The sequence below is a fragment of the Erinaceus europaeus genome, chromosome 7 (genome assembly GCF_950295315.1).
Source record: "Erinaceus europaeus chromosome 7, mEriEur2.1, whole genome shotgun sequence".
Lineage (NCBI taxonomy): Eukaryota > Metazoa > Chordata > Mammalia > Eulipotyphla > Erinaceidae > Erinaceus > Erinaceus europaeus.
The window spans coordinates 64332676-64346497 of NC_080168.1; the positions used below are offsets into that span (position 1 = coordinate 64332676).

General features: G+C 46.2%; 1 protein-coding gene across 11 annotated transcripts in view; it reads left to right on the forward strand.

Moving 5' to 3' along the window:
* Nucleotides 1-13822, forward strand: part of PPFIBP1 (PPFIA binding protein 1) — a 150877-nt gene that overhangs the window by 129964 nt on the left and 7091 nt on the right. For all 11 annotated transcript variants that reach the window (XM_060194558.1, XM_060194559.1, XM_060194560.1 and 8 more), the window contains 5 exons: nt 3892-4042; nt 5872-5983; nt 7145-7233; nt 10092-10214; nt 12224-12349. In XM_060194558.1, the coding sequence (XP_060050541.1) occupies nt 3892-4042; nt 5872-5983; nt 7145-7233; nt 10092-10214; nt 12224-12349 (601 nt within the window). The remainder of the gene's footprint in view (nt 1-3891; nt 4043-5871; nt 5984-7144; nt 7234-10091; nt 10215-12223; nt 12350-13822) is intronic.

Sequence of the window (13822 nt, forward strand, 5' to 3'; positions counted from 1 at the left end):
TGACTATATCAGGCATGAGGCCCTGGGTTCAAACCCTGGCCGCACAAGGAAATACATCAATAGGGGTGGTCCAGGAGGTGGCGCACTGGATAGGGTGTTGAGCTCTAAAGCATGAGGTCCTGAGTTCAGTCCCCAGCAGCATATGTACTAGAGTGATGTCTGGTTCTCTCTTTCTCTCCTATCATTTCTCATGAATAAATTTAAAAAATCTTAAAAAAGGAAAAGAAATACATCAACGGGGTAGCTTCATGGATGGTAGAGCAGTACTGTGGTATCTCTCTCTATGCCCCCCCCCTTGTGCCTCTGAGGCTTCTCATCTGTATTTATTTTTAATTGTAAATGCTAAATTAAAAAATTTGAGCTAGGGAGATAGCATAGTGAATGTGGAAAAAAGATTTTCATGCTTGAGGCACCAAAAATTCCAAGTACATTCCCCAACACTACCATAAGCTAGAGCTGAGCAGTGTTCCAGTTAAAAAAAAAAGAGAGAGGGAAGGAGGCAGGGAGGGAGAGAAGAAAGCAATAAGCTCTTGAAGTGTGATGAATTTGGTGCTTTGGAAAGTGTGAAAGTTACGTGGTCCGGGAGGTAGCACAGTAGATAGGGCATTGGATTGAAGGGAGCTTCAGTGCTGTGGGCTATTTCATTCTGTTTCTGCCTTCCTGTCTCAGGAAGAAAAAAAGAAAGGAAGGAAGGATGGAAGAAAGAGAGAAAGAAGCAAAGGGAGAAAGAAAGGAATGAGGGAAGGAAGGAAGGAAAGAGAGAGAGAGAAAGAAAGAAAAAGAGAGAAAGAAAGAAAGGAAGGAAAGAAAGAAAGAAAGGGAGGGAGGGAGAAGGAAGAAGGAAGGAAGGAAGGAAGGAAGGAAGGAAGGAAAGAGAAAGAAAGGAAGGAAGGAAGGAAGGAAGGAAGAAAACAAAAGAAAAAAAGTTGCTCCTGAATAATGTTCTCTGTCAGGAGAAATTGCTGAAGCTCTTGTAGAAAATCTAGGACTTGTTGACAAACGTTGTGACATTTGGGCCATGGCATAACTCACTTGGACAGTGCACTTTATTGACATGTGCAGAGCCCTGATTTACTCCTTCCTTCTTTCCTTCCTTCCTTCCTTCCTTCTTTCCTTCCTTCCTTCCTTCCTTCCTTCCTTCCTTCCTTCCTTCCTTCCTTCTCTTTCTTTCTTTCTTTCTTTCTTTCTTTCTTTCTTTCTTTCTTTCTTTCTTTCTTTTATTAATGAGAAAGATAGAAGGAGAGAAAGAACCAGGTGCCACGCTGGCACATGTGTTGCCAAGGACTGAACTCAGGACTTCATACTTTAGATTCCAGTGCCTTATCTACTGAGCCACCTCCCGACCACAGCGACCCTGATTTCTTTCACTCTCTGCCTCCCTTGACTAAAAAAAAAAAGATGTACTTAAAGAAACACACAACATTGAGGACAGCTTCTAGACACTGGTGTGAAACAGACAAAAATGAAAGAGCAGCATCTTGGATGTGATCACTGACCTTCTGCCTCCTGCAATCTGTGTGGTTTGAAGCAACAGGCTCTGGACCTGTCTCCCTCTGGTAGTGCTCAGCGCTTTCCCCAGAGATTTCCACCATCAAGCAAATAACAACTCTCCCGTTATTTATTATTGGATAGAGAGATAGCCCTGCTTCACCACTTGTGAATCTTTCCTCCTGCAAGTGGGGACTAGGGGCTTGAACCCGGGTCCTTGTATCCTGTAATGTATGTGCTTAACCAGGTGTGCCCTTATTATTATATTGCCTTTATTATTATATTGTCACCAGGGTTATTACTGGGGCTTGGGACCAGCACTTCTTCTTCTTCTAGCGTTTGCCCTTCTTCCATAGCCAGTCAACAGCGTCAGGTTGAAAGCTGTCAGGAGCTGCTTGTTGCTGGCTTTGAAAGTGACTGGGATCCATGTGGATTCAGTCGGCTAGGAAGGATCGTCAGTTTCCCCAATGAATGGGTACTCATGGGATGCACCATGAGAAGGTCGATCCAATGGACCAGCACTATGAATCCATCACTCCTGGCAGCCATTTTTTGCTTTATTACTATTATTATTTTATTTATATTTTGTATTTAATGTGACAGAGAGGAGTCAAGAGGAGAAGGGGAGAGAGAGCTTGAGAGAGAAAACCTGCTTCGCTGCAAGTGAAACATCCCCCTGCAGGTGGGGACCAAGGACTTGAACCTCGGCCCTTGTGTATATGGTAATGTGTGCACTCAACTGGGTGCGCCACCGCCCAGCCCTTGTCGTGTTCTATCTATTGAAACATACAGGGAACTTTTCCTCCTTCCTTATCAGAGTTTAGAGTTGCTGTGAGACCTCCTGAGCATAAAAGGGCGTGTCTGGCAAACACAGCACAAATCATTGATACTGAGGCTTTTGAAAATGAGAACAGGCTAGATGGTTCTCAAACAGGGTGCCGCCCATCCCAGGCACAGTTCTCAGGGAGGAGGAAACCACTAGGACCTTCTACAAACACCAACATCTCCTCCGCCATATGTTCCCTGTTATTTGAAGTACAGTCTTGCATATCTGCATATGATCCATCATTTCTTTTTGTGTGTGTGTGTGGTGGCAGGGGGAGGGGAAAATGCTGCCAGGGATTGAACCCATGGTCTCATACGTGTGAGGTGTGTGTCTTAATGTTGGCTACTATATGTTGAGGATCTTCTCATGCTGGTTAACAAAAAGCCTCAGGTGCCACCGGGCAGTGGTGCACCAGGTTAAGTGCACACATTACAAAAGGCAAGGAGCTGTGTAAGGATCCCTGTTCAAGTCCCCGGCTCCCCACCTGCGGGGGGGGGGTGGTTGCTTCACAAGTGGTGGTGCAGGTCTATAGCAGTGTCTGTCTTTCCTCCTTGTTATCTCCCCATCTATCTTAATTTCTCTCTGTCTTATCCAAAAAAAAAAAATTGGAAAATTGAAAAAATGGCCACAGGAGCAGTGGATTCATAGTGCCAGGCACAGAACCCCAGTGATAACCCTATAAGGGAAAAAAACAAAAAACAAAACAAACAAAAACAAAGAGCCTCTTTCATCTACAAGTTATTTCCCCCTCCCACAAATAAACAAACAGGAATGCTGAGTATCAAAGTCAAAGAAAGCAAAAAGTCGGCTTTCGTTTTGCTTTGACTGATACCCTCATGTATTACTGTCTGGAAAGAAACTCTGATTCAGCTCTGAAGATGGTCTAGGCTAGACCTGGCTTTCTTTGAGTCTACTTGTTTTTCTCTCTGGGAATGTAGTCTCCCAGAAGCATTGTTGAGGCTAAAACATTGAATTGACTTCTTGATTCAACTCAGTCTTCGCTCTGAGCAGGTCCTCATGAAAGCACATTGGATTTTTAGTGCTTTTGTTTGAAATAAAGACTAGTCTTAGTGGTGCACCTGGTTAGGGGCACACATTTCAGTGGGCAAGGATCCAGGTTCAAGTCCCTAGTCCCCACCTTCATGAGTGGTAAAGCAGGGCTGCAGGTGTCTCTCTATTTTTCTCTGTCTCTATAAATAAATAAATAATTTTAAAAAGACTAGTCTTACAAGCTCACTTACCAATCCAGCCTGTCTCCCTTCCTTCTTTCCTCCCTCCCCCCCCTTTATCTCTTCCTCCTTTTACCAGAGCACTGTTCACCTTTGGCTTATGATGGAGGTGGGGATTGAACATGGGATCTTTAGTGCCTCAGGCATGAGAATCTTTTGTATGATCATTATGCAACCCCCCCCACTTCCTTTTCTAATGACATACTGGAAATCAAGCTTGTCATAGCCAAATGTGTTTCACCATGGAACTTTCACATCTATTAAATATATGACTTTTCAGCCCTAATGCTAAGAGCCACAGGATTTCCTCTGAATTTTTTTTTCTATGACATTGTTCATCTCCTGTAGTGACCTGGACATGCCATTTGCCAAGTGGACCAAGGAGCAGGTCTGCAGTTGGCTCGTGGAGCAGGGCTTGGGGTCCTACCTGAATTCTGGCAAGCACTGGATCACTTCTGGACAGACGCTGTTGCAGGCCTCTCAACAGGACCTGGAGAAGGTGACTGCCTCCCTTATCCATCCGGCTTGCAGAATCTGCACTGGGGGTGTGTGTGGAGATTATGGATATAGGACTACTTCATACTCCAGAGAGGGAGTATGTACAACCAGTAAGCAAAATGCCAGGACTTCCTACCCCCACTTGGTTTAAATCATTAATTTAAAAAGAAAGAGCCCTGGGGCTTGGCCTAAGTGCACATAGTACTATGTGTAAGGATTCAGGTTCAAGTCCCCTCTCCCCTTCCTGTTTCCCCTTCTCCTCTCAATTTCTCTTTTTCCTATCGAATAACATAGAAAAGGAAGAAAGAAAGGAAGAAAGAAAGGAAAAGAGAGTAAAAGAAATGGCCTCCAGGAGTGGTGGATTTGTAGTGCTGACACCAAGCCCCAACAATAAGGCTGGCGGGGGAAAAAAATAAAAATCAGAACAAACAACCCAAGAAGACCTTGTTGTTAGTAATCCCTGGTGGAACATTAAGACACCTGGGCATTCTGATGGACAGTAATTGTGTGGTCATGAGAATCAGCCTTTCGCTCCTAATTCTCAAAACCGTAAGGAGCTTTTATCACAGGCTCAGCTCCTCAGTGCACTTGGGGGAAATGAATAAAAATGAGCCCTGGCTTTTATTCCCAACATTCCTTCCCAGTTGTCGAACATGCCATAGAAAATGAGGGTCAAGGAGCCGGGTGGTGGCACACCTAATTGAACTCATGTTACAGTATGCAAGGACCCAGGTTCAAGCCCCTAGTCCCCACCTGCAGGGGCAAAGCTTTGTAAGTGGTGAAGCATGGTTTCTGTCTCCCTCTATCACTACCTTTCCTCTCGGTTTCTGGTTATCTCTAGCCAATAAATAAGTAAAGATAATAAAAATAAAAATTAAAGAGAAAGAAAGAAGAAGAGAAAAGAAAATAAGGATAGTCCTGCACTGCTGGTGGGAATGTCAATTGGTCCAACCCCTGTGGAGAGCAGTCTGGAGAAGGCTAGAAGTGGACCTACCCTATGACCTAGCAATTCCTCTCCTGGAGATATATCCTAAGGAACCCAACACACCCATCCAAAAAGATTTGTGTATACCTATGTTCTTAGCAGCACAATTTGTAATAGTCAAAACCTGGAAGCAACTCAGGTGTCCAACAATAGATGCGTGGCTGAGCAAGTTGTGGTCTATACATACAATGGAATACTACTCAGCTACTAAAAATAGTGATTTCACTGTTTTGAGCCCATCTTGGCTGGAGCTTGAAGAAATCATGTGAAGTGAGATAATTCAGAAACAGAAGGATGAATATGGTGATTTCACTCACAGGAAAAGGTTGAAAAGCAAAATCAGAAGAGAAAACATTAAGCAGAACCTGGACTGGAGTTGGTGTATTGCACCAAAGTAAAATCTCTGGGGTGGGGGGTGGGGGAGTGGGAGGGAGAGAGTACAGGTCCTGGAAAAGGATGACAGAGGACCTAGTGGGGGTTGTATTGTTATGTGGAAAACTGAGAAATGTTATGCATGTGCAAACTATTGTAGTCACTGTCAAATGTAAAACATTAATCCCCCAATAAAGGGAAAAGAAAAAAGAAAATGAGGTTAGAATTTCAGATGTGCCTAACACTGATCCCATCTTCACAGAAGCAGCCTGCCAGGAGAGGTGGGGCACACCTGAGCCTGACGCTCTGGGGCTTGCTTCCAGGGGGCTCTTTGAGCAGCAGGCCATGAGCCTGAGTTATTGCACAGGTGGGCACGGCACCAGGTCTTTAGCAGGAGGTTCTGAGCCTTTGTCAGTAGCACCCAGCCCCTGTCGATGGGAGTCTGAAGGCCATGTCCCTGTTGACTGTTTCAGGAACTTGGGATCAAGCATTCGCTTCATCGAAAGAAACTCCAGCTGGCACTGCAAGCCCTGGGGTCTGAGGAGGAAACCAACCATGGGAAGCTGGACTTCAATTGGGTCACAAGTAAGAGCTTTTTAGATCTCGAATGGGTGGGAGGATGAATGAATGCAAGGAAGGAAAGAAAAGAAGTTAGAGTTCAGCTGGCTCACCAGTGAGATTTTTAAGTCCACATGTGAATGAATGGCAGAAAAGAAGGCAGGTAGGAAAGTTGAATTTCGACTAGATCAGGGGCCAGATAGTGATGCACCCGGTTAAGCACTCACATTAGTGCACAAGAACCCAGGTTCAAGGCCCCTGGCCTCCTCCTGAAGGGAGAAGTTTCACAGTGAAGCTGGGCTTTAGGTGTCTCTTCTACTCTCCTACCTCTCCCACCTTGATTTCTCTCTGTCTCTATTCAGTAAATAAATAAATAAACAAATAAACTTAAAAAAATTCATGTTCAAGCCCCCAGACCCCCACATGCAGGGAGGTCGATTTGCAAGTGGAGAAGCAGGTCTACAGGTGTCTATCTTTCTCTCCCCCTCTCTGTTTTCCCCTCCTCTTTCAGTTTCTCCCTGTCCTATCTAACAACAACAGCAGCAACAACAACAACAATGGAAGAAGATGGCCTCCAGGAGGAGTGGATTTGTAGTGCAGGCACTGAGCCCCAGCGATAATCCTGAAGGCAAAATAATAATAATAATAATAATATAACTAGATCCCCCAGTTTTGTGTATTTTTGCCGCTGTTGTTGATGATGTTGATGGGGCTTCATAATAGAAATAGAAGGGGAGAGGACAAGACATCACAGGAGGGGAGTCAGGCGGTAGCACAGCAGGTTAAGCGCACATGGCGCAAAGCGCAAGAACCAGCATAAGGATCCCGGTTCGAGCCCTGGGCTCCCCACCTGCAGGGGAGTCACTTCACAATCGGTGAAGTAGGTCTGCAGGTGTCTCTCTCCCCGTCTCTTGTCTTCCCCTCCTCTCTCCATTTCTCTCTGTCCTATCCAACAATGATGACATCAATAAAAACAACAATAATAACTACAACAATAAAACAACAAGGGCAACCAAAGGGAATAAATAAATAAATAAATACTTTTAAAAATCTTTAAAAAAATGACATCACAGGAATGAATGAAAGAAGAAAGGGAGGAAGAATGGATGGAAGGTGAGGGAACAAGGAAATCACAAACTGAATGTATGTATTCTGTGCTGGATAATGGCCCTGGTGTCTGTCCATCAGGGTGGCTGGATGACATAGGGCTCCCACAGTACAAGACGCAGTTTGACGAGGGGCGGGTGGATGGCCGCATGCTTCACTACATGACCGTGGTGAGTGATTTGCCCCTGGGATCTGGGGGGTGTGGGGTGGGGAACACTCAGAACTAAAGCAAACAAAACTCAATTCGCATTTTTAAAAAAAGTCTGATAGACTTTACTTCAATGAAAATCTGTGCACAAGGAAATGGTTTGAATAACTATCTCAATTTTAGATGAAAATATACTGAGTAGAAAATACATATGGGGTGGGGATAGATATCGAAATAATTATGCAAAGAAATGCTCATGCCTGAGACACCAAAGTGCCCCCCCCCCCCGCCCCCTGCGCCACCATAAGCCATAGCTGAGCAATGCTTTGGTAAAAAAAAAATATATATATATATATATACACACACATATGTATGGGCTGGTGGTGACATACCTGGTTGAGTGCACATGCTACAGTGCATAAGGACTTGGTTTCAAGCCCCCGGTCCCCACCTGCAGGGATAAAGCGTCACGAGTGGTGAAATAGTGCTGTAGGTATCTCTGTCTCTCTCCCTCTCTGTCACCCCCTTCCCTTTTGATTTCTGGCTGTCTCTTTGAAATAAAATAAAGATAATAAAAAATTTTTAAAAAGAGTAGTTCCCAAACTTGAAGAGTAAATAAAAGTACATTAAAAAAGAATATATATATATATATATATATATATATATATATATATATATATATATGGAGAGAGAGAGAGAAGGCCCTGGAGGCAACACAATGGTACAAAAAGCTTTTATGCTTGAGATTTTGAGATGCATTCCCCAGCACCAACATAAGTCAGAGCTGAGCAGTACTCTGGTGGAAAAAAAAAAAAGAAAAGAAAAAAATGTGTGTGTATGTGTATTTCATATATGGATATGTCAAATCTTATTTATTCTTCATTTATTGTTAATTAATTTTTTGCCTCCAGGGTTATTGCTGGGGCTAGGTACCACTCCCAATGGTCATTCCCCCCCCTATTTTATAAGATAGGAATTTTTCCTATTTTATAAGAAAGAGAAATTGAGAAGGGAGTGGGAGATAGAGGGGAAGAAAAAGGAGAGATATCTTTATACCTGCTTTACTGCTCATGTAGTGTCTTTCCCTGTAGGTAGAGACCCGGGGCTCAATCCAGGGTTCTTGCTCACAGTACTATGTGTGCCACTGCCCAGTCCCCCTTACTTATTTTTAATGAGAGGGAGAGGGAGAGGGAGAGGGAGAGAGATAGAGAGAGATAGAGAGAGAGAGAGAGAGGGAGGACTGACTAGAACACTGCTTGGCACTGGCTTATGATGGTACTGGAATTGAAATTGGGACCTCAGAGCCTCAGACTGCAAATCTTTTGCATGACCATTATGCTGTCTCCCCTGCCCATACCTTTACGTATTTATATACCTTTTCTGACTTAGTCTATGACATTTCCTCTAAGGAACCAATTAAAAAAAAAAAAAATTTTTTTCCCTCTGCGTTTTGAAGGATTTGCATAGATTACTTAGTATGTTAATTTTTTAGATGATTCCTCTCCCAGATATAATTTTTTTCTTTTATAATCCCTACAAGAAATGTGTTGTCAACAAGGCACACCTAAAATGACCCATTTCCATATTTATTTTCTGGGTGTATTTATCTCGACACCACCCCCTAATCGCCATCTTCCAGAAGGATTTGCTTTGGTGTGTTTGGTATGATTGAAATGCAGCAGTAACCACAGCCTGGCCCTATTGACTCCTTGTGTCACCTTGCTGGTGATGCAGAGAAGTTCTTTGCTCCTCTTCCTCTTCCCCTCCTCCTTACCCCACCTCCCCTCTCCCCTCTTTACTTCCTTCCTCTCCCCTCCCCTCCCCTCCCCTCCCCTCCCCTCCTCTGACCCTCTCTCCCCTTTCCCCCTTTCTGAGACTCTCCCTCTTTCTTTCCTCTTCCTACCTCTCTCCTGTAGGCCTAGTGAATGTCCTGCTTCCAATGTAATTCACACCATCTGCTCTATGGAGCATTATATCCCAGAATGGGATCCTTCCAGAACTTTCTTGAGGCTGAGGTGTGTGTGGTGTCACTGTAGCCCCCTTCTGACTTTCTCCCGAGCTGCCATGTGCCTCAGCTCAGAAAGCCTGGCCTGGAGCTCCAGGGCTGTGAAGGGTCTTCAGCAAAGCCAAGCTCTCACCCATTGCAGTGGCCTACACACATTTAAACCTGTACTTCTCAGGGGGACAGGTGGTGGTGCACCTGGTTGAGGGCACGCATTATAATGTGCAAGGAGCTGGGTTCAAGTCCCAGGTCCCCACCTGCAAGGGAGGGGGAACTTCATACGTGGTGAATTAGGGCTGCAAGTGTCTCTCATGCTCTCAACCTCCCCCATCCCTCTCAATCTCTCTCAATCTCTATCCAAAATAAATAAATCAATGGGGGGCAGGGCTGGGCCCTGGCACACGGTTAAGTGCACATAATATGAAGCACAAGGACCTGTGCAAGGATCCCGATTTGAGCCCCCCGCTCTCTACCTGCAAGGGAGAAGCTTCACAAGTGGTGAAGCAGGTCTGTAGGTGTCTGTCTTTCTCTCTCCCTCTCTATCCCTCTCCAATCTGTCTGTCCTATCTAAAAAAATAAGTACATATTAAAAAAAAAAACTGCTTTTTCAGAGCCAGGGGCTCCCACAGTCCCAGAATGGATGGGGGAGAAAAAAATAGACGGCCCACCATCCATTTTGGTGTCATTTACATTGGGTTCCCAAGTGGATTGTGCCCAAACCCCAAGGAATACCTCAGCTGCTGGAGAAAAACTCTGATTAGGGCCGGTTCTCTGGCCTGTCAGTGGAGGGGTGCCTCAGCTGGCCCCCTGGGTTTCTGGTGCTCTCCCTGGGGAGCCCCAGCACAGCGGCTCACAACCCTCCTCTCCCCTCTGCGCAGGATGACCTGCTGTCCTTGAAGGTGGTCAGTGTGCTGCATCATCTCAGCATCAAGAGGGCCATCCAGGTCCTGAGGATCAACAACTTTGAGCCCAACTGTCTGCGCAGGAGGCCATCAGATGAGGTGGGTCTTAGCCAGCCGCCCTGCCTGCACTCCCAGGCCTCTGTCCCTGTCCCTATCCTGCTCAGCCTGGATTTTCCCTGGATTCTGCAGGTGAAGGGGCTCCTGCCCTATCAACCTCAGACCCACCTCACTGGTCCTTAGGCTTGGCTTCCCTTCTTTCCACCTTTCTTCTTTCTCTCTGGCCATTGTTCTGCCTATGTAATTGAAGCAACCAGTTTCCTTAAGCTTCCTCCTCCCCTGGGGTCTTTCACCCCCTACTTCTTTAAGCTATAGTTCTTTTTTGTTTCTTAATCATTTTTTTTAAATTTCCACCAAGGTTATCACTGGGGCTCTGTGCCAGCACTGTGAATTCACTGCTCCTGGCATTGTTAACCACCCCCTCTACACACACACACACACCTCCACCACCACCACCACCACCTTTTTATTTTATTTGATAATACAGAGAAATTGAGAGGGATGGGGAGTTAGAGAGTGAGAAGGGGGCTGGATGGGGGTGAACCTGGTTAAATGTACATATACCATGCACAAGGACCTGGGTTCAAGCTCCCAGTCCCTACCTGCAAGGGGAAAGCTTCACTAGTGGTGAAGCAGTACTACAGGCATCTCTCTCTCTCTTTCTCTCCCTCTCTGTCCACCTGCCCTCTCCAATCTGTTTTATCAAATAAAATAAATAAATGATACTTAAAAAAAAGAGTGAGGGGAGAAAGATACCTGCAGACCTGTTTTATCACTTAAGAAGCTTCCCCCCTGCAAGTATGGCTGGGGGGAACTTGAACCCAGGTCCTTGAGCATGGTAATGTGTACTCTCAACAGGTTTTGCCACCACCCAGCCCCCTAATTCTTTTATTTTTGTTTATTTAAATTTTTATCAGTGCACTGCTCAGTTCTGTAAGCCACAGTTCTGATGGCTATCCCATTTTTTGGACACTGTTCAAATTTCTGTGAATGGTTAAAGGCTGTATGACAAAGGATAGTTAAGAGAACGCATTTATCAGTTAATTAATTGATTTGACCTGGACCTTGTTTATGTGCAGATTCACCTCCTGAGAGAGAGAGAGAGAGAGAGAGAGAGGGAGAGACCGAGACCCCTCAGCCTGGTGCTAGGTGCTATGGCATCTCTCGTACAGTGTCTGGATTCGAACTGGACCTTGTGCCTATAAGGCTTGCACCCTACTTAAAGAGCTCTCTCTAGCCTAGGAGAAAGCTTTTCTTCCTTCCTTCCTTCCTTCCTCCCTTCCTCCCTTCCTCCCTTCCTCCCTTCCTTCCCTTCCGTCCTTTCCCTCCCTCCTTCCCTTCCTTTCCCTCCCTTCCTCCTTTTCCTTCCTCCTTTCCTTCCTTCTTCCTTTCCCTCCTTCCCTTCCTTCCCTCCTTCCTTCCTTCTTCCTTTCCCTCCTTCCCTCCTCCCTCCCTTCCTTTCTTCCCCTCCCTCCCTTCCTTCCTTTCCCTCCTTCCCTTCTTCCTTTCCCTCCTTCCCTTCCTTCCTTCCTTCCTTCCTTCCTTCCTCCCTTCTTCCTTTCCCTCCCTCCCTTCCTTTCTTTCCCTCCCACCCTCCCTTCCTTCCTTTCTTTCCCTCATTCCCTCCCTTCCTTCCTCTTTTCCTTCCTTCCTTCCTTCCTTCCTCCCTCCCTCCCTCCCTCCCTCCTTCCCTCTCTCCCTTCCTTCCTTCCTTCCTTCCTTCCTTCCTTCCTTCCTTCCTTCCTTCCTTCCTTCCTACCTTCCGTACTTACTGCTGAACCAAGCACAAGAATATATTTTTTTAAAGGTTTACTTCTGTGTCAGTCCTTGCTGCAGTTGTATATTTTGAGTTACTCTGAATCATTCCTTTCTTAAACCGCTTGAAACTCTGACATGAGCTCCAAGATTCTAATCAGAAAACATCCTGAGCGGGCCGTGAGGCACTTCTGCTGTGGCCGTGGGGGTGAGGGGTGAGGGTGCTGAGTGAGCAGGCTGAGCATCTGCCCCTCCCCTCCCCTCGCCTACCCTGACCTGCCCACTTCTTCCCACAGAATAGCATCTCCCCAGCCGAAGTCCAGCAGTGGACCAACCACCGTGTGATGGAGTGGCTGCGCTCGGTGGACCTGGCTGAGTACGCCCCCAACCTCCGGGGTAGTGGCGTCCATGGCGGGCTCATGGTAAGGCTGGTTACAACGTCCTTGGAGCTGGGCTGCTTGGCATTCAGTCTCCTCCTGTCTCTTTGGAGGCTGCTCTCCCTTTGCCTGTCTTGGTGCCGACACCAGCTAGCCCACCCAGCCCCACAGCTCTTTTTCTCAGGGCTGTTGACCTCCAGAGTGTTTCCCTATCTTTCTGATTCATGCCCTGTGATTCCAGGGTGCATGGAGACCATCTAAATAACAGGTAGTGATCCCACGACTCCATTTATCTATTTATGAGAGAGGACAAGAGCATCATTCTGGCACATGCAGTGATGGGATTTGAACTTGGGACCCTGTCTGTTCACCTCCCAGGATGAAAACCCATCCCCTGCAGCATTCTGTTTTATATTGGGTAACTTCAAGTGATGGGTCATCATGTGATGCTTATTTTTCATTTTATTTTTTGCCTCCAGAATTATTGCTGGGGCTCAGTGGTGCTGGCACTAAGAATCCACTGCTTCTGGTGGCCATTTTTTCCATTGTATTAGATAGGATAGAGAGAAATTGAGAGAGGAAGGGGGAGGTAGTGAGGGAAAGAGATAGATACCTGCAGACCTGCTTCGCCACTTGTGCAGTGGCCCCCTGCAGGTGGGCTTCTGGGGGGCTCGAACCTGGATCTTACTTGGGTCCTTGTGCTTTGTACTATGTGTGCTTAACACCACCCAATCCCTGAGGTTTATTTATATTATTACTACTATATTATTATTATTATTTTAAATTGTTGTTGTAGTTGTTAATGTCATCATTGTTGGATAGGACAGAGAGAAATGGAAAGAAGAGGGGAAGACAGAGACACTTGCAGACCTGCTTCACTGCCTGTGAAGTGACTCCCCTGCCGGTGGGGAGCTGGGGGCTCGAACCGGGATCCTTATGCCGGTCCTTGCACTTTGTGCCACATGCACTTAACCCACTGCGCTACCACCCAACCCCCAGGTTTATTTATTTTTTTTAATCAGAAAAGGATATCAGGGTGTGGCACATGTGAGATGCTGCTGAGCGGCATGCCCAGACCTCCTAAGTATTTTTTCTTTTTAAATTTAGGAGGTGAAGGAAGATAGGAGGGAGAGGGGAGAGGAGGGATGAATGGACAGACAGACAGACAGACACCTGGCACAGGTTTTCTTGTTGCTCCCATGTGGTGCTGGGGTGTTGTTAAAGTTCGGGGGTTCCAGGAGGCCAGGCTAGCATTGCAGTGGTAGAGAGAGACTCGAGGACACACGGCTGGGCAGGGAAGCTGTATTTCTTTATTCAGGAACAACGATTCATAAACTAACCCAAACTAATCACCGAACAGAACTCTGCTGCCTCCTTCCCCTGCAGCGGCGCCAAGAACTCTCGAACTCTGTCACTCTGGAACTCTGTGGGGTTCCTTCCTGGGGCGGGGACAAGCGGCCCGCCAAACTAGCAGGACTAAACCACAATCAACTAGAGATGGGGGACCAAACTACTATG